Source organism: Canis lupus, chromosome 13 (genome assembly GCF_003254725.2).
Source record: "Canis lupus dingo isolate Sandy chromosome 13, ASM325472v2, whole genome shotgun sequence".
Taxonomy (NCBI): domain Eukaryota; kingdom Metazoa; phylum Chordata; class Mammalia; order Carnivora; family Canidae; genus Canis; species Canis lupus.
In genome coordinates, this window is record NC_064255.1 from 1,942,648 (window position 1) to 1,966,351 (window position 23,704).

The 23,704-nt window shown below is 47.0% G+C and overlaps 1 protein-coding gene across 11 annotated transcripts in view; it reads left to right on the top strand.

The window, feature by feature from the left end:
- VPS13B (vacuolar protein sorting 13 homolog B) overlaps positions 1-23,704 on the top strand; it is a 733,580-nt gene that overhangs the window by 703,493 nt on the left and 6,383 nt on the right. For all 11 annotated transcript variants that reach the window (XM_049093088.1, XM_049093083.1, XM_049093086.1 and 8 more), the window contains 5 exons: positions 5,198-5,316; positions 8,551-9,359; positions 13,152-13,328; positions 15,383-15,553; positions 21,699-21,875. In XM_049093088.1, coding sequence (XP_048949045.1) covers positions 5,198-5,316; positions 8,551-9,359; positions 13,152-13,328; positions 15,383-15,553; positions 21,699-21,875 — 1,453 coding nt within the window. The remainder of the gene's footprint in view (positions 1-5,197; positions 5,317-8,550; positions 9,360-13,151; positions 13,329-15,382; positions 15,554-21,698; positions 21,876-23,704) is intronic.

The following is a 23,704-nucleotide window of genomic DNA, read 5'->3' on the forward strand; positions in this document are numbered from 1 at the left end:
GTTTCTACTCTTGGAACTGCTCTCAGTATTTTTCTTCTAGTCCCTGAATCATCCCTCAGAGATCTTCCCCAATTACATCTGAAGCTGTGGTAATTCTCAAGCAATCATAGCCTCCTTTAGTCTAGGCTCATGGGTTTACTGGGCAGTAGTCATTTCTCAAAAATTAGTTGATTTCAGAGGATTGTAATACTGATAACCACGTCCATGGTCCTTTCCAAGGTATGTCTGTCTTCTTTACCTCTCTCTAGATTTAAGAGAGCTTCTATGGCAAACTTATACTTTTAATGTAAACTGTCTTCTGAGTCACTTAAACAGTTAAGAGGTTAAGGCAGAGTATTAATCTGCCTTCATATCCAAAGACTGAACTTTGATCTCCTGCTCTCTCTCTCTATTCCCTTTCATTTTTATTTGCAAACTGGCCAATTCTTTTCTGAGCTCATGTCTTCTACAGAATATATCGCCAGAGACAGCCAATAGCAACAACACATGCTACTAATGTTTGTTTCTGAACTTCATCTTTTGGAGGTACCAATGGATTAGGTTTATAATCTGCTTCCCAGGTAATCTCAGACAACAGTCTTATGAAATGTCTTGCTACTTCATAACATGAATTGCCACTGTAGTATCTTCAAATATCAATTTCTGCTGCCTGACCACTAAGCCAAGGACTCATATTTTAGATTTCTGCTGGAGCCTTACTTCTATCACCAATAACTATACTGTATTAGTTAGTATAGGCTAGGTTTTGCTGCCTATCAGAATCCTAGCATTTACATCTTGCTCATGCTTTGTGCCCAGGCAGCTCTGTTCTACATGGTCACTCAGGGATGCAGGTGATGGAGATTCCATTACCTTCTGTCTGCCCCAATGTAACAAACCACCCCCAAAACCTAGAGGCCTGAAAATGACTAATGTCTCATGAGTCTGAAGGTTTGTCTGGATGATTTTTCTGCAGAATGAGCCTGGGATCACTCATGCAGCCACATTCTATTGGAGGTTGGCAGAGGGATGAGTTCAGCTGGAAAGTCTGGGCATCTCTCTCACCATGTGGTCTTTCCTGTCTAGGGAGGCTAAACCAGACTTCCTTACATGGTTGGCAGGAGGGCAAACCCCAGCAAGCAAGCTTTGTCAGACTTCTTGTCTCATGTTTGCTGATGTCCCATCAGTCGATGGCAGGCACATAGCTGAGCTCTGTGTCAGTAGGAAAAGGGACTGAATGAAGGGCCTGGAAGCTGGATGTGCAGCTCCTTGACTGTGTAATAATCTGCCACAACCAGCTAAACCAGGAGTCAACAAGCTGCTTCTTCAAAAAGTTTCTTCTTCTTCAGTAAATATTTTAGGCTTTGCAGGCCATATAATCCCTCAGTTTTTCAACTTTGCTATTAGAGACATATATATATATATATATATATAAATGAGCATAGCTATATTCCCTCCCCCCCCCCAATTTTATTTACATTTAACAGGCCATGGATTGGATTTATCCTACCACTGATCTAGAACATAAAGCCTTTATTCAGTCTCTGTAGCAGGGGAAGAAGACTGGCTCTTTTATGCTTTGACTCAGAAGTAACAATATCAATTCTATCTTTATTTTAGCTCATTGACCAGCACTTAGTCACATGGCCATACCTAACCACAAGGGAGTGAGGAGTATAATCCTATTCTGTGCCTAGAAGGAGCTAGGTATGGGTGGACACTAGAAGTCTCTACCACAGGAGCCACACTGAGATGATATCATGATGCCCAATCAGATCTTGATTGCATACCAAGTACTGGTTATAAATACTGAAGAAAATGGACACACAGCCATTGCCCTCATGAGCTTATACAGAGATCATGATGATTAATACACTAAGAGGGAGAAGCATGCTATACATCTCTGCCCTGGAAATATTAGTTATTATCTCATCATTTGTGTCCTTGGCTTTTTTTACTAGCTAAGCTGAGAGCAATTGGAGGGTGTGATTAGATCTTCTTGGTTCCTTAGGTGCCTGGGTAGCTCAGTCAGTTAAGCATCCAGTCCCTGATTTTGGCTCAGGTCATGATCTCAGAGTCGGGAGATGGAGCCCCACATCAGGCTCCTTGGTCAGTGGGGAGTCTGCTTCTCTATCCCTCTTCATCTCCCCCATCCCCACCCCCGGCTTATGTGCTCACGCTCTTGCTCTAAAATAAATAAATCTTTAAAAAACAAAAAAAGAAATCTTCTCCATCACTAATATAGTGCCATGCTCTTCGTAGGTGCACTCTAAGTATCCAATAATTGGCTGAATGATTAACAACCAGACCATCAGACCAAAACAAGGATTTATTTTAAGACTTCCGAGAGAGGGCAGCCTGGGTAGCTCAGCAGTTTAGCGCCCCCTTCAGCTCAGGTTGCGATCCTGGAGACCTGGGATAGAGTCCCACGTCAAGCTCCCTGCATGGAGCTTGCTTCTCCCTCTGCCTGTGTCTCTGCCTCTCTTTCTGTGTCTTTCATGAATAAATAAATAAAATCTTTAAAAAAAAAATGTGTCCCACTCTCACCCCTTAAAAAAAAAAAAAAAGACTTCTGAGAGAACCTAGGTACAGGTGCCTAATTTCCCTAGCAGTGAGATACCTACCTCCCTACTCCGTAGAGCTGCCACTGGACAAAATGCTTGACATTGTGAGCTGTTTCTCTGCCTGTGAAAAACAACATGAACTAAAGTCCATGTCTCTTCCATTCTAGTGGTGGGTGAAAGGAAAACATAGCAAAATTTTTCTCAAGTCCAGATTTTCGACCAGGAGAGGTACCTTAAAGGATTAGGTCCATTTACTTGCTTCAAAGTCCCTTGGGCAGTGCTCGCTTCAGCAGCACATATACTAAAATTGAAACAAAGTCCCTTGGGCAGTTAACAAAAACCATCAGTTTGCCTTGTCTTTACTATCTTAGAAGGAACCAGGATCCTCATTTCACAGTGCCTACAGATGACTTTGAAAATGAGCAGAACAATAAATATTCCCCTTTTTTATCCTTTCCTTCCCTCTTTTGAGTGTTGACAGTTCTATCCTAAAACCCTGAGACATGCACTGAAGTTACAGTCACTGAGAGAAAAATATAGGTGGGGGCACAGGGCCTTAGAAAGGTTTGTGCCAAATGAATTCTCTCACATCATAAGCATAGTAAAAAAGCAGTTGACTTGGGTCACCTGGGTGGCTCAGTCAGTTGAGCATCCCGCTCTTGATTTCTGAGCAGGTCATGATCTAGGGGGGCACAGGATCAAGCTCCATGTCAAGCCCTATGTTGGGCTCCACGCCCAATGAGGAGCCTGCTTCTCTCCCTCTTCCTCTGCCCCTCCCCCCTTACATGCATGCATTCTCTGTCTCAAGTAAACTTTTTTTTTTAAAAAAAGGTGACTTTGTATATCATACAAAATAATAAATGTCAATGTTTCTGAAATAATACCTGTTTTGTTTTAGATTCGTGAGCTGAGCCAGTTTTTAAGTTGGCTGCATTCCAGATTTTGTCCTAGTCAAGTTCAATTTTTACCTTAGAACAGATAAGGCAAATTCAGGATACAAGGTCTTTTGAAACACATATTTTTGCAAAACAATCCATTTGGGAAACATGTCCATAAAGAACAGATGGACTCCTCTCCTTGCCTCAAGAAACTGACAGTCTAGCAGTTGAGTGACTGTACTGCAAACAGTACGGATTTGTGACCATACATAGGATTTGGAAAGGACCAATGTGGGGGAGGGTGTCTTCTGGGCACAGGGTCTGCTGAGTGACAGACAAGGGCTAAGCTATGGGGCTAAGCTATAGTGTGGCCATAGGATGGAAGAGAAGGCACTCGTAGAGGATGAGCAGGACTGGAGCATCTGATGAGCGCTATGCTGCAGGAGATGAGCAGAGGAGGGAGAGGTGGTTGTCCAGGTGCCCTGAGTGCTGCATATGGTCAGGATCTCTGAAGGAGGAGCCATTATGCAAGAAAGAAGCCCAGTGTCATTGAAGTCACTTCAGTGGTCTGAGTCTGTGACTCTCTCCTGTGGTTCTGTGTACATATTTTCCGGTACTCATCATACGGTCAGCATTAGAGTCTGTTCATTACATGTCAGGCAGGCACCTTGCTTTGTTCCTTCATCCGGGAATTTTCAACCTTTTATTTACTGTCCTAACAGTAATAAAGGGCCCAGACTTGGACTGAATTGATACTGCAAATTATCAAAATTAGCGTTCCCGAACATAGGAGGTTCTTGCTCCTACTCTTAGGTAATGCTGGCTGTGAACATGATGTTCTTGGAGTTGTTTTTCAAGTAGTTCTGTTTTCAAATATTTATCCATTTTAGCAACCTTGGTATTCGATGCTGAAAGGACATCTGTTCTCCAGCCTGGTACCTGGCTTCTGAGGTAGAACTTTTTTGGGGTCTTAGTCCACCTTCCCATGGAAGAAAAATTAATTTTGACTCCAAGCAAATGAAGTTATTTAACAGTAGTGTTACAAGTTATGTGAGGGACCAAGGGACCTTGGGGTATTATGGCGTTTCTCATTGGTAAGTTTTCTGGTATGTTTCTATGTCCAAGGATAGAAGGGCATCCTCGTGGTAGTAACTCAACACTCAAGAGTTTAAAAGTTGTTTGTATGTTGCATTTCAAGTCCTGAGTTTCAGGGTTTTTTTTTTTTCCCACCAGAGATTCGTAAGCCCACATAAAGCTGACCTGTAGCTGGGCTCTAGGCCACACAGAGCTATTTGCCAAAAGCAAAGAAGCAGAGAATGAAGACACTCATGTCCTGTCATCCATCATTGTTTTTTGCAATGAACCTTACAACTGGATATTGAAAAATCTGGATTTGATCTTTCTTTCTTTCTTTTTTTTTTGAGTCAGCTGAATAGGGCAGCCTGGGTGGCTCAGCGGTTTAACACCGCCTTCAGCCCAGGGTGTGATCCTGGAGTCCCGGGATCAAGTCCCACATCGGGCTCCCTACATGGAGCCTGGTTCTCTCTCTGCCTGTGTCTCTGCCTCTCTCTCTCTCTCTCTCTCTCTCTCTCTGTCTCTCATGAATAAATAAATAAAATCAATCAAGCAATCAATAAATTCAGCTGAATAGCCTGTACACATCGATATAAAGAAATAGAACTAGCTGTTGAGCCAGAACTTAAGACCTTTGAAGGCAGCCATGCAGATAGTGTTTCTTACTTCTTTTTAATCAGATTTTGAATATTCTTTTTGCAGGTTGTGTTCCTGACTGGCTTTGGCTATGTATATGTGGACATCATCCTTCAGTGTGGCACAGTCTTCATCACTGTGGCCCCAGAAGGAAAAGTGGAACCTATTTTAACCACCAGCAACAGGTAGGATTAGTTATTATCCCATTAGCAGTATGGTAAGCTTTCCTGTTATAAAGTCATAAGCCTGCTACTTACCATTCATGATCATCTCTATATATACATTAAAGGTTTTGGTGAATTATTGTGTAATCCATAAGGATATGGTCATTAGCATTAAGTTGTACCTATAAAAAGCAGTTCTTTATCTTCTTTGGTACCCCTTCCATTGGTAAGTTTAACAAAATGATTTACAAACTAAAATATGCATCTTCGAATTACATATTAGCATCAGCATGAAATGTACATTAATACTTCTGTATCCGCTTGACCACCTAGTAATTAGTAATCTGACTTAGCAATTAGAGCTCCATCAACAATAAATTCACCTCTTAGAGTGTTGCCATCAGATTTTACAAACATGAACCAAAGAGTTAATATACTCAATTTAAGAGAATTGCTATAATCCAATAGAAATGGTATGAAGCTAGCTCCTCCTAAAAGTAAAGGCACATGCATGACCAGGAAATTGTAGGAAGCTAAAAAAAAAAAAAAAAGGAAATTGTGAAAGAGGAAATGTGAGTAATCAAAAAAATGCAAATTTAAGTAAGATATTACTTACCTAAGTAACAATGATTTGTCATCATATACAGTTCAAGTGGAAATGTAAACTGTTGCCATTTCCTGGAAGGCACTTGAGCAACATCAGAAAACATTTCTAGAACTAAGATTCAAAAGAAGGAACCAAATTTTCAATAGATACAGTGCTTATAAATGATTATCTAGTAATTTTCTGCAATTTAATTTTCTACAAGAAGAATTTATTTTAGCATCAGAAGTTTATTATTAAATTTCTATTTAAAATGTAAAATAATAATATCAACTTCCATACATTTTTTTAAAAGTCCCTTGCTTTTCATATATAGTTAAGAATTTATTAATTAGGACCTGCCAACTCGTTATTAATTTGAACTTACAATATCTCAGACAACATTGGGTAGAATGTTTTTGCTTGTAAAAAATGAGCAGCATAACAAAATTGGAGGCTTAATATAAAATTACATAACACAAAATTTCAAGCCTGTACAACAATTTCAGAAACATTTGTCTAGGGCATTAATAGTGCATAATTGATCAGAGTAGCAACAAATTATACGTTTAGTGGTAGAAATAGGAAGTTTCTATTTTTCAAAAAACACAAATATTTACTAGTATTGCCTTAATTCATTTATTCAAATATTTTTTGGCTTGCTGGATGCCAGGTGCTATTCTAGAGATGGGAACACAGCAGTGACCAAAAAGACCAAAATCGCTGCTTTTTCTACACTCATAGGTATAGAATGGAAGAGAATAAACATAATAAAAAAGGAAATTTTATGATACAGTAGAAGGTTGGCTTTCTGCAGGGATAAAAATAGATGGGTGAGAAAGACCAGGAATGCCAGGGCATAGGAACAGAGAGAGAAAAAATTTTAAAAACCGGTGTAGGTAAGCCTCACCATGAAGTTGACATTTGAGTAAAGACTCAAAAGCTGCAAGGGAGATAATAACGTGGCTATCTGGTGGGAAAGCTTTCCAGACAGTGGGCACAGCTGTTTCAGAGGTCTGAAGTAGTGTATCTGGTATATTGGAGGAGCGCGAGAGGAGCCAATGTGGGCCCAATAGAGTGGGTGAAAGTGAAAGTAATAGTATCTGAGGTCAGAGAAGTAAGAGCTGGACCAGGGGGACTTGTGTAGGGCCTAGCTTTGATTTTGAATGAAATGGGGCAATCCTTGGAGCATTTTGAGTAAAGAAGTGACATGATCTGATCTGACCTAAATTTTTAGAAAATCATTGGCTGCTTCATTGAAGTAGACTGGAGAGAGGTAAAGGTGGAAGCAGGGAGACTAGTTAAGAGATTGTTACAGTTACTCACACTAGAGATGCCGATGGCTTAGACTATGATGAGATCAGTGGAAATGGGAAGAAAAGGTCAGATTCTGGACGTGCTTTCTAAGAAAAAAACCAATGAGATTTCCCTGATGCACTAAGTAAGGGTTGAAAATAGAAGTATCAAGGATAACTCCCAAATTTGTGCTCTAAGCAAGTGGTAGGATGTGGTTGCCATTAACTGAGATAGGAAAGACCATTTATAGGTTGGGGGTGGAGGGTAAGATTGAGAGTTTGATTGCAGACATGACAAGTTGAGACAAGCATCTATGTGGAGAGGCAGTTAGATATTGTAGACTGGCAGTCGGGTAGTTCTAAGCTGATGTTGTGACAGAAGAGTCATCTGCACAGGGACTGCGTATCAAGCCATGATCTCCAAGGGGATGGCAAGGGCCAAACCTCGGGCACCTTAATTTTCAGTGGTCAGGGAGAAGAGGGGGGTCACAGGATGAGTGAGGATGTAGAAGAGCCAAGAGAAGACCTATAAAGGGAGTGTTTCCAGACAGAAGGACTTATTGACAAGGTAAAATGCAATTACAGGTCAGGTGAGCCACAGACCAAAAGGCCCAGTAGCACAGAAGTCACTGGGTAAGAGTTGTTTGGGTAGACTGTGGGGCAGAAGCCTGCTTGGAGCACTGCAAAGAGATGATGGAAGCCTGCAGCAGACAGTGGAGACGTTTATATGTGAGGGAGAGTAGAAAACAGAGCAGTAGCCAGAGGAGGAAGTGGAGTTACAAGAGTGATTATCAAGACAGGAAATAACCTCATGGTTAGAGGCTGCTAGTAATGAAGGAAAAAATGAGGACATAGGAGGGGGTGGGTGGCTGGAGTGATGCCTGGAGCAGGTGGCAGCAGAAGGCTTTCGTGCACCACAGAGGGGCTGGCCTGAGGCCGAGACATGCAAGGTGGGCCGGGGACCTGGGCCCTTGGCGACTTTTCTTCTGTTCACTTTACTTCACAGTGAGGAGTTTGGATTATTTGATTTTACCTTTCTGCCTTGAGATGATCTTGATAGAGATTTGGTGTGCAAAGACTAGAAGAATCTTAGGGTAAAAATCTGATGTTGATGAGCAAGCTCGTACAGAACGCAGTGAGAGCTTGTAAAGTCCCGTAGACAGCATTTTTCCCAGTACTGTTGGGAGTGTGACCGGCTCTGTCTGGACACCATGAACTGAAAGTTGAATATTTGTTCCTCATGAGAATCTGATGGACTATCAGGAGGTGTGTAATATGGCACTACTGAGGGGGAGCAGGGAGGGAGGAAGGAGGGGAGAAGTAAAAGAAAGAAAAAAGAGCAAGGGTGAGACTGATGTTCTTCCGTCTCTCCTTTAGAACTCTGGAGAAGATGGTGACACTTAAACTGTTCATCACGCAGTTGAGCCTGGTGGTGTTTGATGACCTCAGCCACCACAAAGCATCATCTGAGCTCCTGAGACTCACACTGGACCATGTTTTTCTCCAAGTGGCCCCCGTGGCTGGTCCCCTGCCCGGGGAAGAGGCCGTCGCCGCGCCCCTGCGGCTCCACGCCGTGGAGCTCTACTGTGGGGACCTGCAGTTGGACAACCAGCTGTACAGCAAGTCCAACTTCCACTTTGCTGTCCTGGTGTGCCAGGGGGAAAACGCAGGACCCGTGCAGCGGGCTAAAGTGCACAGCCTGCTGGCATCCGGCAGAGACCTGGAAGAGTACAAGAAAGATTGTTTCATCAAGCTTTGCCTCACGCTGAGCGAGGGCAGGAGCTGCCGCTTGGATGACATTAATGAGTTGCGCTTTGAGCTGAAGCCCGCCCGGTTCTACGTGGAAGACACGTTCGTGTATTACATTCGAACACTCTTCGAGACCTACCTGCCCAGCGGCGACCTGGCCGGCTGCCCTGCGGGCCCCTCCGGCGGGGAGCAGGTGTTGCCCACACAGGTCAGACAGCACGCCAGGGCCTTGGTGAATCCTGTGAAGTTACGGAAACTGGTGATACAGCCAGTGAGTCTCCTCGTCAGCATCCATGCTTCCCTCAAGCTGTACATCGCCTCCGACCACACGCCACTGTCCTTCTCGGTGTTCGAAAGAGGCCCGGTCTTCACCACGGCCAGGCAGCTCGTCCATGCCCTGGCGATGCACTATGCCTCGGGGGCCCTTTTCAGAGCAGGTGAGGTCACAGGCCAATGAGCTAGAGCTCGGGCCAGAGGGAACTGCTTCCGGGGTGCCTTATCGCCCTCAAGACCTAGGGAAGCGAGGCAGTGGGAGGGGAGGGCCTGGGATTTGCAGTTAGCCCGCAGTAGGTTGAAATCCACGCTCTGCCACAGGCAAGGCCTTGGGCAGATTATCTCCCCGAGTCTCGGTTTCCTCATCTATAAAATGGGTTTTAAGATTTCCAAGAGGATAGAATAAAAGCCCTTGGCACATAATAAACACTGTAATGCAACTTCGACTTTTAATCCCATGTAGCAGATACTTTAGCAGCTCCCTGCAGGTCCAAAGCTCTGGATTAGTGTATTTGTGCAATTAGGAAAACTAACCCCAGGCCTCAGCCCCTGGGCCTAAAAGAAATCCAGTTGTAGGATGTTAGCTTCCTACATTACAGTGAATGAATAGCTGTAGGTGCAAAATTCAGAGGATTTGTGTGCTCGTAAGATGCATAAAGAGCTTTCTACCTATCGAGTGTGGCCCTGCCTATCTAGACAGATAGCAAAAAGAAAGTGGCTGGTGTGTCCGACCACTTTCAGCGCCCACCACCCCCACCCCGAGATGGAAAAGTCTGCTGCAGAGGGCGGGGGTGGCTTGAGTGTGCGTACAAAATGTCATATGGTAAGTAAGTACTATGCGCTGAAGGTTCCGTGCAGGGGACAGAGTGGTCTCCGAATACTCTGTGGTAGCTGGCATCAAAACACACGTTCCTCACCGAATTCACTCTCCCACATGATTTCAGTTTGATTATCCAGCCCCTCATGTTCCCATGAATTCAAGCAACAAACACCAACCGGAGTTGGCCTTGTGGGTCCTTTCTTAGCAAAGAACATGGTAGTCTTCCTTCCCGAGAGGAACAGAGGAAAGAAGGTCGATGACCCTGTACTTGGTGAAAGCATTCCCATACAAGTTTGATGTGATAGTAAATGGCCCCTGCTGTGGCCAGACTGGTGAGATTGCATTATCCCCACAGTGACATTCACAGAGTTAGTAAGGTTACCCACGCGCGTCTTAAGTGAAAATGACAAGATCAGGGGAGGGCCCGGCTGGGACCATTGTTTTGATAGCTTGCACAACAATGAAGAGAATGTTTCCCTCTTGCTAAGAAATCATTCAAAAATAAGCAGTTAACATTTCAAATTTAATAGATGGGTATATTTATAAACAATTCCAGAAACTTAACCTCTCAAGCAGTTTTTGCTTTTAGCATGCGAAGCAGGCCTGTAAGTTACCAGGCTCTGCTCTGGGGCCCAGCAGGACAAAGCCTCCCGCCAGGCCACCACGTAGTGCCAAGGTGTGGGGGGCACCCATGTGGGTAATGAGGGACCCAGCTGTGGCACTAAGGAGCCACATCCCAGTGGCCCGTGTGCGAAAAATGCTCTCTTTGTTTTGTTTTTTGTTCTTGATGAGGTTTCACAAGAACATTCTGTTTGGATTTTTTGTAATCCACCTAAAAATTCTCTAAGCTGTTGTCCCAACCTCCTTATACTGTGGGACAAGAAATTCTAATATAGAGGGCCAAGATCTTAGAGCCCCAGACAGAATGGGAAGATGCTAGAAGGTTACCAGCACCCAGGTAGGAGACTCCGCAGAGAATGTGTTAGCGTTCTTGTAGAGGAAGGGGTAGGGAGGTTGGCCTGGCGGTGAACAGGTTGCATCTGTATGGCCCGTGGGGCGGGATCCACCCATGAATTTGACTAGAAGGTTCTTGACCAGGATGGTCGAAATACCCTGACTTCATTTCTAGGGAAGTTTGTGGATTCACCTTGAAGAGGTTTTAAAAAATAAACAGTAATTAAAAATGAATGGCCCTATTTGAAGGAAAGCATGTAGGCTTTCTAATTTCCTCGGGCCCCTCTACAACCAAGTCTCGATTTGATGGAAAGTCAGATGGACATTCTTTTTCAACAATTTCCAAACAAATAAGCAAAAAATATATTTGCTTTTGGAGGAAAATAAAGGAGTGCCCTCGGATACTCACTGCCCTTTTCTGGCTAGCTCAGATGCCACCGAGAAGTAGCTCTGGTCCACACGTAGTGCTTCTGTCAGGCAGTGGTTCTGATCCAGGAGACCACACCCTGCCTTCTGGTGGTGGGGCCAGGCGCAGGGGGAGCCAGACGGTGAGCCTGGGTGGCACCCCTTCACGCTGGGCCCTTCTGCACTGGCTCAGATGGGCCCATTGTAGATGGTCTTTGCTTGGCAGTAGCTTACTCTCCTTTCTTTATCTGGGTTGTGAAGTCTATGGAGAATTAATATGTTTGCAGACCAATTTGCTGCCTGCAGGTGGAACCTTATAACTATTCCCGGTTAAAGGGAATCCGCTGTTTCTTTACCTACAGAGACTGTGAACAGTTGAGCCACACTTGCCTCCTCATCCTGCCTGGAAGAAGTGGAGGTAGAGACAGGGTAACACCATCTCAGATTCACCTCTGTCCCCATGCCTGCTCCCGCTGACCCCAGGGAGAGTCTCAGTCATTAGCTCATCTGAATTTATGCAAAGGGGCTAAAAGTACTTCACTTGCACAACTGCTGTGAGCAGTACATAAGCTGAGGTCCAGTACCCCTAGGCCAGCCCATTTATAGTCTTTGTCTCTTGAAATGATTCCTTCTTTTAACCTAAACCCTAGTGTTTTCCTCCTAATGTTCCAGAGAAGAGGAGTGGGCTAGAAATTTAAGAATGTCGCTGTCTCTATAAAGCTGGCCTAGAAATTAACCGGCAAGGCTCTGGCTTGCTTCTTGCAGCAGCCACACTTTCCTGACCCTCTGGGATCAGCAGCTTGTCCGAGGGTCTGTCCCAGACTTGTCCTCCAAGAATCTGCTGGTGAGGCAGGACTGGCTCCCGCAGGAGAGCACTGTGAACCCCAGGCTAGGGGACGGGTCTGTCCAGGAGCCTGTGCTTAGCCCTTGGCCTTGCCTGTACCTCCAGTGCTGGGGGGTTGGGGGGGGTGTTGTAGAGACCAAGCCCCTCCCTCCGAGTTCTCACCACAGCCACATTCCCACGAGGCGGCCTGCACCACAACCAGGCCAGCAGGCCAGCCCCTGGCAAGCCCCCGGCTCCACTAGGAAACCAGATCCAAAGCTCCCCTCCCGGGACACGGGAAGGGAACACTCCCCTCTTGCTAACCTAATCAGTATGTCCATGTCACCGATGTTTACACAACTGAAGCTGGGTTGAGGGGGAGACATGTGTCTGGCTCCAGCTCTGCTCCAAAGGGAAGCACTCAGCTTGGTAGGATTGGGAAAGATTAAAAATAACTCCTCTGTCCTTGTCAGAACTTTGCATCTCCTTTGCAACACCCCGTTCAGCATCTGGCCTCCTCCCCCACCCCCACCAGGCCTCTCCTCCTACCTCCACCCCCATGTCTCCGCTGCCCTGGGGTGGTTTTAAAGATAACTCCGCAGACTGCAAACACCTGCACCCTAAGAGGCCGCCCCTTTCTCGGGTGGCTGGGAGTGTGTATCCCCTTGCCCGCGGGTCCCTTTTAGCGGGAATATGGGAGGCTCGGGCAAGGAAGTCAGAGTAAAGCTATTTGCTAGGCTGCCAAAAGGATCACTTTGATTTATAAAGTATGAAAGTTTGCCATTTATGAATTCACAGTGAATGAGTTATTTCCCATATTTTGCTCCAGAGGAGCTTATTACATTCTCAATTCCAGTGTGAAAAATGAATTGCAGGGAAAATGGTCACTTTTCCCAAATTTTGAAAGTGCTGTATTTAAGGTTTTGGTAACCCCTTCCCTTTGGTCCCTCACAGGCTGGGTGGTTGGATCTCTGGAAATCCTCGGCAGCCCAGCGAGTTTGGTGCGAAGCATCGGGAACGGGATCGCCGACTTCTTCAGGCTTCCATACGAGGGGCTGACCAGGGGCCCCGGAGCCTTTGTGAGTGGAGTTTCCAGAGGAACAACATCCTTTGTAAAGCACATTTCCAAAGGTAGCTATTTTGGTTTCTTTTCCTAATGTCTCATTTTCATTCCTTGCCTTATGTTTTGCTTTTAAAGAACACGTTCAAGTTTGCAGTGCATGAACCGTGCCTCTACCTTTGTTTGGCCTGTCAGGTCGCAGTGAAATGTTGGACTTGTCACAAAGCTCACAGAGGATGTCTTATGTTTTAAACAGATCACTACTTGCCTGCATTGTGTGAAAATGTTTTCAGAACTTCAGAATTTTAAACCTCCCACTGGGAAAATGAGGATTGGCTCAACTGTTATTCCATGTGATAAATAAAGAAATATTAAAGGTGTTCAGGACTTCTGCTAAACATCAGAAACCCTACACTGTGTTGCCTCATCATTCTTTTTCATGTAGATACAGTTGTCATAACTTTGGGAAGGATATGGACACACTTGGACGTACATTTGGCCGCGGAAACCGTCCCAGCCTCCCGCCGGCATGCCACGTCAACAGTGCCATCTGGTGGCGCGCGGCTCGGCCGGCACGGAGGCCAAACTGCGCCGGGCCCACGTGAAGGGGCGTGTTTTCGTTTTCCCCGTATGTGCTTGATATTTTGGTCAGGTTGGCAGCGACTCGGGAACTAACAAGGGCCATCTGAGTCCTCTTTTCTTCTCAGCAGGAGGCAGGGAAAACAGGGCAGAGGGCTTCTCTCCCATAAAGACTTTTTAATGTCAACAGTGCTGCAAGTCTGTGATGAGTGGGCAGGTTATGGAAGTCTCTGGAAGGCTCGGATGAAGAGGAGCTTGAAACATGAGCACCCATCATCCGGAGGTCGGGGGGCTGGTGGCTGCTGGCAGGAGAATGGCAAGAGCAATAAATGGAGGCGTGTCGACGGGGACAGGCCCATGCCCCTGGGCCCCAGCCGTCCGGGAGGCCTGTGAGCCGAGGGCCAGAGGGACTCACGGATGAGTCACTGGTGGATTTCTCACTCCCGACACTTGAATCTTTGTGGTTCTGTTGTTTTTATTTTCAAATAAGACACCCGACACCTGCTGAATGGTAATTTTAGCCTACTGACTCATTGAATGTTTTTTACACTTGTTCTCCACCCCCCCCCACCCCCCCTTAACAAAATCTCTTTTGGTTTTTGATGTCTGTGTGTACACAGGGAAGTTTTCTTTTTAGGTTGTTGGTAAAGACGCAGCTGCAAAAATGACATCTTCCATTTTTTTCTTGAACTGGGCATCCACCATGGGATGAATTCACTGGTCAGCTTCAGGATCTGTCCATTGATGTCTTTCAGTCTTGCTTCACTGAGATCTCTGCACACTGGCTAGAGGGCTGGGTAGTATTCTGAGCAAGATGCTGAGATCCCTTTCTTAGGAAAACCGGACAAAATCGTGGCTTTCACATGACTTACTCCCTTTAGTGTCCTGCTTTCTTCAGGCAACATCCTGAGAATCAGAATTGCACATGTTGTCTCTGGCACATTCCTCATAATGTTCCTCAGAACATCAAATGATAGTTTACTGTCTCCCTTTGCTTTGTCTAAGCAGGGAATAAGTTCCATTCCTGAGTAAAAATGTTTCTTTACAGTCTGTGTAAGATTCAGCCATGGAACCTGAACCTTTAAAATGAGAGCAGAGTTTAACCTTCAATACTGGGCCTCCAGGAAGACTTCCAAACTACCGTGTTATCCAAGCCTTGACCACCTCAAGATGGTGAATGGTAGTTTCACGGGAAACTCTGTGTTTCTTTGGCAACAGAGATTCTCATTCTACCCCTTTTGAGGTGTGTCATCACCCTTATAAGCAAACGTTAATCTCCACCTCGTTTTTTTTAAATATTTTATTTCTAAGCTACCTCTACACCCAACATGGGGCTCAAACTCACAACTCCAAGATCAAGAGCCACTGGCACCACTGACCAAGCTAACCAGGTTGCCCCCTCCCCTCATTGTCTTAAGGCCCTTGCTTCAAGCTGCACAAAGGAAGCCACCGTCACTCACCCCCCGGGGCAGGTCAGGGGCCCAGGTGTGTTTCCGCCCCTCTCCCTGTGACCAGAAGGCCAACTCGTGTGCTCTTGTACCCTCAGGTACCCTCACCTCCATCACCAACCTGGCCACGAGCCTGGCCCGGAACATGGACCGCCTTTCGCTAGATGAGGAGCACTACAACCGGCAGGAGGAGTGGCGGCGGCAGCTCCCTGAGAGCCTGGGCGAGGGGCTCCGACAGGGCCTGTCCCGGCTGGGCATCAGCCTGCTCGGTAAGGGGGTGAGGGGCCAGGGCTGCTTGTGAACCCCTCCTTCCTGCAGCCGTTGCTGAGGCCCGGGGAGGCGGAGGCACCCACTCTGTTTCCTGCCCGCATGCCCAGGACACTGGGACCTCCGGGGCCTCCTGCCCGACCCGGAGCCTGACCCGGAGCCGGGGCACAGGAGCCCCACTCCCTGGGGGCGCCCCGTACCAGGACGGCAGCCGGGGCTGTTCGTGCTCCACAGTGAGCAGGGGGCGCCTCGTGAGGCTCAGGCCCTGCAGCCGCCCGCCTTTGCTCGAGAAGCACCCGAGCAACGTGCAGAGATGTCCTGTAAACTTCATTGAGGAGCCCACTGTCTCCTTTTGTTTTTTCAAGTGTGCGGCCCAGCCTGACTCGGCAATTACCAGTTTGTCAAGCAGCCAGATGGTACAGTTAGAGGCAAAGATTGCTGTGGATATTTCCAAATACTACAAGTGTTCGAAAAATAAGTTGCTTTGGAAAACTCTATAAAAAGGAAGTTTCAGAGCTGAAATTTCACAGAGCAGGATTTTCAAGGGTATCTTTTGTTTATTTGTTTGCAAAGGAATTTAAAACTGTATTGCTTGGCAGCCTGCCTGCTGCGGTCTGAAGAAGTGTGCATCTCTCAGAGATCAAAATGCCCGGAGGCCGGGAGAGCAGAGGTCAGAAAAGATGAGCTGGAAAGGATCCGTCCTCTCTCCAGTATGTGGCTCTACCCACCACCCTCAACTCCCGGCTCAGCCAAGGCTCAGGGAGGAAGTAGGAAGATGTTACAAGCTCAGGTTAAGTTACTAGAAATTGTCGAAGTCCTAACAGTCTGTGATGACGTGTGGAAACTGGGAGCTTGGGACTCCAATTCCAGCTCCAGCTGGAACTGCTGGGTAAAGGAGTATTCTAGAATTGCCAGGGCAAGGCACGGGAGTTCCACACTCCAGAGGAGCGAGCAGACCCGGGCTGGGATGTCCAGGTCCTTCCTTTGTGACCTCAGGCACATTCTTACCTTCTCTAAACCCAGGCTGCTCACTGCTAAGTTGGGGCTGGTAATAACATTATTAGAGGTAATAATAGTGGTCCATCATGGGCCAGGCCTAGGGCCTGTGCTTGGTAAACAGCGTCACGCGTGCTTATTGTTATGTTATGGTTGCAAAGGAACAATAATAGTTGCCTCGTTTCAAAGAATGAGCCACCAAAGAGAGACAAGTGAGCAACAGCAGGAACATTTTTTGCTTTAGTTTTAGCTCAAGAGATTCAGTTGCTATAACCACAGGAAGTGGTGAGGGTTATGGGGGTGGGGAGCGCCTCAGGTCATTGTTTGGGGGCTGTGAGACCTCTTTTTGCTAAGAGTTGTGGGCTTCCATGCCATCTACTGTGGGCAGAGAGCTCCCTTTCCTCCATGCAAGCTCGTTTTGGAGCTTATAAGTGCTCAGCAGAGGAGACCTGAGCTGGCTGGCCTGTGGCTATGTCCCTTCCAACTAGTCTGTTCCGTTCCCACACAGAGATGCCCACACCCACTACCCAGTTGCCACTGTATAAAATTGTGCCTAGTGGTAGAAATCCGTAACATGAGGATCCATGGTCCTCCCTTTGTGGTGTCACATTTTTTAATGTGGCTCCCATTGTTAACCAGGCTAGAAAGTCCTAAAACTTGGGTCTTTGCCATTGTCACATCTTACACATCTTCATCCATGTAAGGGGATCATTTAGTCTGTCTATAAAACCTCAGTGGGTTCGCTGTCTTTCCGCATCTCTGGTAATTTCCAAAAGCTCAGGAGTTCTGTGGATGTCCTAAATCCCTCCTGGGTGTGCACTGACTGCCGCTGCAACCACTGGCCTGACCTGGACCTCCCTCAGCACACTGAGCAGCATGCCCAAGTCTGCGCTCCTCAGACATTTTAGTTCCCGGTGGGCATCTCAGAGTTGGCTCAAGCCAGTTTCCTTCCCTCTCAGAGTTCAAGAATGCTCTGTGTCCCAGTTAATTACTGGGTCATCTCAGAACGTCTAGTCCTAGGACCACCTGATGTGTGACAGGAAGACGAGAGGAGGAATAGCACCAATCAAGTCCCCTCCCCTGGGAAAGTCTAGATTTATCACCATTTCATTTATCCCCAGAAATGATGTTCAAAACTGCTAAATGCAGTTAAGTTCCTGATTGAAGTTAGAGCTATTATCATATTGTTTGAAACTCGAGCTTAGTGAAGTCACAATATTAGTTTCTCGGTTTCTTCCTCTAGAAGAAACCTTAACAACCCAGTTAGTAAAACTGTTTTTAAAGACCACTTCAGAGTTGACAAAGCATTTTCATGTGTGTCATCTTATTTGGTCTATCTACAAACCCTAGGCATAGGTATGAAGTGACTTGCCCAGGTCACACCTCTACCAGGACAAGAGCCTGGGCTTTTCCACATGTCACCCACCCTGGAGGGTTCCACCCCTGGAAACACTCAGGATGTTGGAAGACTGAACAATTGAATGTTCCAGGGTAGGAAAAATACATTTTCCCAAACGTTTATGGGTTTGGTGGGCCTTCTTGCCTCTGTTTTGCCCTTGTGGGGACACTGTGGAGTGTTACAAGGTACTTGAAAAATCAAAGGGAGCCTTTAGCTGTCGTGCCCAGCCTCATCACCCCAGGTTGGTGAGGAAGTGTCAGCTTGAGGTGCCGCTGAGGCTCTTGGAAGAGCTCTACCACGGTTTGGAGAAAGCAGTGGCCTTGGGGAAGACTCTGTTTAGCCTGTGGAATTGAAAGCCTCATCAGGCTTTCCCACACTTACCAGGTCCGTTCCCCAAACACCCCCTTTCCTACTGCAGCGTAGAGTCTGTGCTGAGAGATGTGAGCTCTGTGTCCCCGTCATACGCCATGTTTCCTCCCAGACGTGACTTCTCTCTCATGAATACCAAAGGCAGGACGCCAGAGCTTGCCTCTCTGATCCCCTTCTCTTGGGCCGCTGCCTGACGTGTGAAGCACTCTGGGGTTGCCAGCACCACTGGGGGTGTGCCATGTGGGATCCCAACATGGTGGGCCTGTATTGGTGAATCAGGACAGTTTCCCTGGATGGGGGGAGAGATTGGGCGAGCAAGTGAGCCGTGCACCAGCACACGGCATTTTTGAGCAGTTCCTCTGCGGCCGCGATCAGCCATTAGCTAACTGACTGCAGCTAGTGGGGAATTTAGGGACAAAGAGGTGCTTCCTCCTCAGTGAACTAATGTGTTCTGTTTACAGCAGGCCCACCTCAAGCTGGAATACTTAATATCCTCTGTGTGTAGGTCTCATCTGTCTGCAGTGTTGAGCTATAGTGTCACAGCTTAGGCCTGTGCCTCTTCTGTCCTGAGTATTTTTAAAAGTATCCAAAATAAAATCACACCATGTGGTGAGGGCAGCACCAAAAGATCAGTAAGCCAGTGTTTTCTGCCTAAGGCTGGGGAGCTAGCCATGGAAGAGGTAAGGGAGGGCCCTTTGGGGCCTTGCCTAATGAAGCCTTCCTCCTCCAACTTGAGGGGAGCACAGGAAACACCTCCCCATCTCTGCCTCACCCAGCACACCGGGCTGAGTCCTCGGAAACTACCCCCAAGCCCCAAGGCGCGCTTCCTTCCTCATCTCCGTTCATCACATCACAGCTGTCTCCATGTGGCCGCCCACCCTGTGGGCCTGATGCCAACAAACAAGTTTGAGGATCACTTTCCACCACTTAGAGCCTCAGAGCAGAGTTGGAGTAGATGACAGTAAATAATTTACCAGTTGTGGGACTTAGCTGGATCATACTTAATAACAGAGCCTTCTGAAACCCTGCGAGGAGCTGCCTCTCTCAGGGCACGGCTGCAGACACCATGAAGTGGCTGCTGGTCTCTCCCGGCCTCTCGCGTCTCCGGCTCACACCTGGTGACCAGTGAGGTGTTGGTGTGTGTGACAGGCTCCCCGTCCAGGGTCTGGAGCCAGGCAAGGGCATGTGATCTGATGGCTCCTTCTCTACCTCTCAGAATCTAACACCTTGTCAGGAGGCTCAGATTTTCCACTCTCTGGGCCGCCCAAATAGTTTATCTATCAAAGCCACGGTGACTGAGCCTTCAGTGTGGCCAGTGTCTAGAGAAAGTGGGGGATCAAAGGGGAGTGTCACTGCGATACCTGTTTGCACTTAGAGGGAAGTTAGAAGTCAGAGCTCAGTGCCGGTCTCATGGCCATCGAGGCTCCGCATTCCTTGCCCAGGGTAGGCCTGGCCCATTCAAGGGAAGTCGGGGAGTCTCAGGAGGTAACCACCTGCCCTCCCACTCAATTTTAATAGTCTGTATGGAAATCTGCACTTGGGAAAAGGCATTTCTTAGATAATTTAATCTGTTGGTGAGTTTTTTACCTCAGTGTTCCTACTAACTGAAGCATGGAGACCTTTCAGAGACATTAGATCGTGACGTCACGAAAGCCACATTCCCTGATGTGATGCTGTTCACTTTGACCTGTCTTCTGTGAGAGGATTTTTCTGTGCTTGCCTCTGCTGTGCACCGACGGCAGCCACCACCCCCAGTAACACTTCCCAGCCACTCTGACTCCTGACTTGTGGGTGGACAGCAGAGCAGTGGAGGCCTCTGCGCCCCCCAGCCCAAGTGCCAGGCCAGGGCGTATCCAGGGTCCTGTCGCGGTGACCCCTCAGCCCTCTGCAGCTACGGCAGCGGTGGCCAGCTGTGAGTGGCTTCCTCCACCTCCCCAGTCAGTTCCTTAGAAGGTTTAGGAAGCATTGGTCCAGGCTGACCAACACTGAGAAACAGACCTGTCACCTCACGTCATGCTTAGTCTGTCAATACATAAATTTAAATGGCTCTGTCCAAATTTAGAGGAATGGAACCTATGAAGAACATTCCCTTTACAACTGACCTGAAGGGACTGGCCTTTGTTTTACTGGATTTTGTTCAGGAGAACATTACTTGAAATTAGCAGGTCATTAACAGAGACCTGGAAATCTCCATTTACCCAAGAGACTTTGAATTAGTGGCATTTGGAATAATGGAGTTTGACATGTACTAAAATTTCTACCAGGGGGACTATGCATTTTCCATTAATCCTAGCAGGTTTCAGTTAAAAACAGAAAATTCTGTCAAGAACTGTAATGAAATTTTTACCTCTTACTGAGCTAGAGAACCCTTCCACTCCATCACTGAAAGAAAAGGTGTGTGTGGGGGGGTACTGGTGAGGCCTTTATTAGATCTCGTCACAGGCCCCTCAGAGTAAGGGGGCCAAAGAACCCACAAGAGGCTGAGGGACTCCCCCACCACCTCGGTTCCTGACCTGGCTGCCCTCCAGGAGAACCAGCAGAGCAGGGCAGTGAGAACATTGTTCTGCAGCTGTTCTGAAGCAAAGAGTAAGTGGCCAGACCTCAGCTGAAGTGGAAAGGAAGGAAGTGTTTCTAAGACTGGCAAAAGGAGGAACCTGGTGGTTGAGGGCTGGGCTGTGGCTCTGCCCCTCCAGGCTGGAAGCCCGGTTCAAGCACATGACAGCTATGTGACCTGGGGACAAACCTCCATACATAACCTGTCTGTGTGCTGCGGCCTTACCTAGGAGCTGAGGACAAAGGCCATGTTGGCCCCCTAGGATTAATGACCTCATAGGATAAAGTCCCCAGCACATAGGAAGACTCACCACAGAGGAGTTATTACAGAAATAGCTGCAATACCAACCATTACTCTTACATGTTCATATATGAATATTATTAAAGAACTGCTCTTATCATTACTTTTGGGGAGAACAGGGACAGGGGATGGCCTCCTCCACTTTCTTCACGCTCCTGATGCGGTGTAAGTGATGAGGCTGAGCAGGCTTGCTCTCTCATGAGCGATTCTCCTCCCTACACTGTGTTGCCTGGTTTCACGAGTGTCACTTTGGAATAGTCTGACCCGTTATTAAATTCTGAACTGAACTTCACAGATCCTCACTGTGATGGACCAAACCCAGTCTGAACACCATGTTTTGATGAAGATCATAAGTGTCTTAGTAACCAGTGAACTTACATAATTGATAAGTAAATGTATAATAAAGAACTTTATAACAAAGGTGGGTTTTCGTTTTCAATCCAAATAAAACCGTTTTCTGGATGGAAGGTTGTCACTTTCTCAGGATTTGAAGCCCTAGTCCTCACTAGGGACTTTTGCTGTTTTTCAGGTGCAATTGCTGGCATAGTCGATCAGCCTATGCAGAACTTCCAGAGAACAACTGAGGCTCATGCTTCTGCAGGGCACAAGGCCAAGGGCGTCATCTCGGGCGTGGGGAAAGGAATCATGGGGGTGTTCACAAAGCCCATCGGAGGAGCTGCTGAGCTCGTGTCACAGACCGGCTACGGTACGTCATGAAGTGCCTATCAGGCCAGCTCAGACCTCACTGACTAACTTGCATTCTTATTCCAAGAACTCCGAGAAAGTCTAGGCCTTCACATGGCAAAACAGTGAAAAATAAAACATAAATCTATAAAGAGATAAGCAGCTGTCCTTCTCACCTCCTTATGCTTATTTATGGAAAGAGTAGAATTGTACTATAAATAACAAATTATAATAATTATAGACCCAAGAAATCAATTAGCAATTTCATTAGGTCTGTCTCACAGAATCTTTTTACAGTACATCTAATAAAATGGACTTTAATGACCACTTCTCGGCTTTTTGGCTAAGATCAAGTGTAAAATAGACTTTAATGTGAAGTAACCAGTAAGAGATTGAGGGCAATTGAGAGAAAATATTGAAAATATTGAAGCAGAGAATATAGAATCACTGCGTTTTCTGGTGACCAACTGGAAAATAGGTTACAAGGCAGGAAGGTATCTGTGACAGATGTACATCAGGAGAAGGAGAAAGAGGAGGGTGTGCACGCCCATGCCCACAGGGCCTTGGTTTACAAACTGCTGCAGACCCTGCGCCGAGTTCCTGGCCATGGACAGGAGAGGCACACAATCTACAACCAAACCCTTCCCCCAAGCAGACAGCTGAGTAGATCGTGGGCCTAGGGCACCACCGGCACTTGGAGGTGGCATGCCAGGCCTTTCCCACGCTTGTGTGTGCACACAGGAGTAACAGGTGCGTGTGAAAAGAAACACCTCCTCCCGTGCTTGCTCTCTACATTCTTGGTAAAGGACACTCAAGTGACTTAATAAACTGGTGACTAGAATCGTTGTTACCTTTTTACCTACGATCAGTGTCATCACTTTGGTCATGAAGCAGGCTGTCTGGCTGCCGTCACAGGCTGGGAGAGGGCCCTGCATCTGGCCGGCCAGTCTGAGGGGCACACTTCACCACAGGCGTCCTGCACCTCCGCAGATCTGACAGGAGGCGGCCAGATCAGGCATAAAAAGTGTCTGGAAGGAAGCGAGTGGGAGACGAATGCCCACACTCAGGCAACCATCCAGAGGGTTCCTTTAAGAGACCACACAGATGCAAACATGTGTTCCTCTTCGCTCCTCCCCTCACCGCCTCCCCCCCAACCATTTCTGTCTTTCTCTCCTGTGAATGATGTTTTCACTCACAGGAAACCGGACAACAGAACTGCTGCCACCTCTAACCGGGCCCAGTTAAATTCCACCTTCTCGAATACTTGCGCATTAATAAAAACAGTACTCCTGTGGCCGTAGACCCCAGCGAGGTGCAGTCAACTCCTACTTCGTAAATGCCCTTGGTGTTGAAAATGCCATTGCTCCTCTCTGTGAGTTTGCCAGGGCTGAGGAGCTCTCCCTTATGTAAGAGCATCTCCGAACAGAGCTTCACATGGCCTTGTTGCTTTCCATCATTCTTGTAAAACTTTTATTACTGCACTGAAGGTTTTACAAACCACTAACTCTTAGTCTAATGACTGCCTCATTTATAAACATTTACAAGCCCTCAGAAAGCACACATGCTGTACCATCTTTGGTTCTGGAGAGTCTCCTTAGAGGCCTGCATGGCTGCTGCTGGGTGCCCTCATTTGGTACTGGCACCAGGGCGAGTGGGTCATAAACCAGAGGCCCTAAGAGTGCTCATAAATGTATATGGATTCATGTTTAACAGCTGGATTAAGTCACTTAAATGCTGTATCTAGGCAAACCGTGTGCTTTTGTGTGCAACTGTGTGTGTGTGTGGTGTTTTATTTGCCCAGCCACACCACAGATACAGAAGTATTATAACATTAAGCAAGGAAGTCCGCTA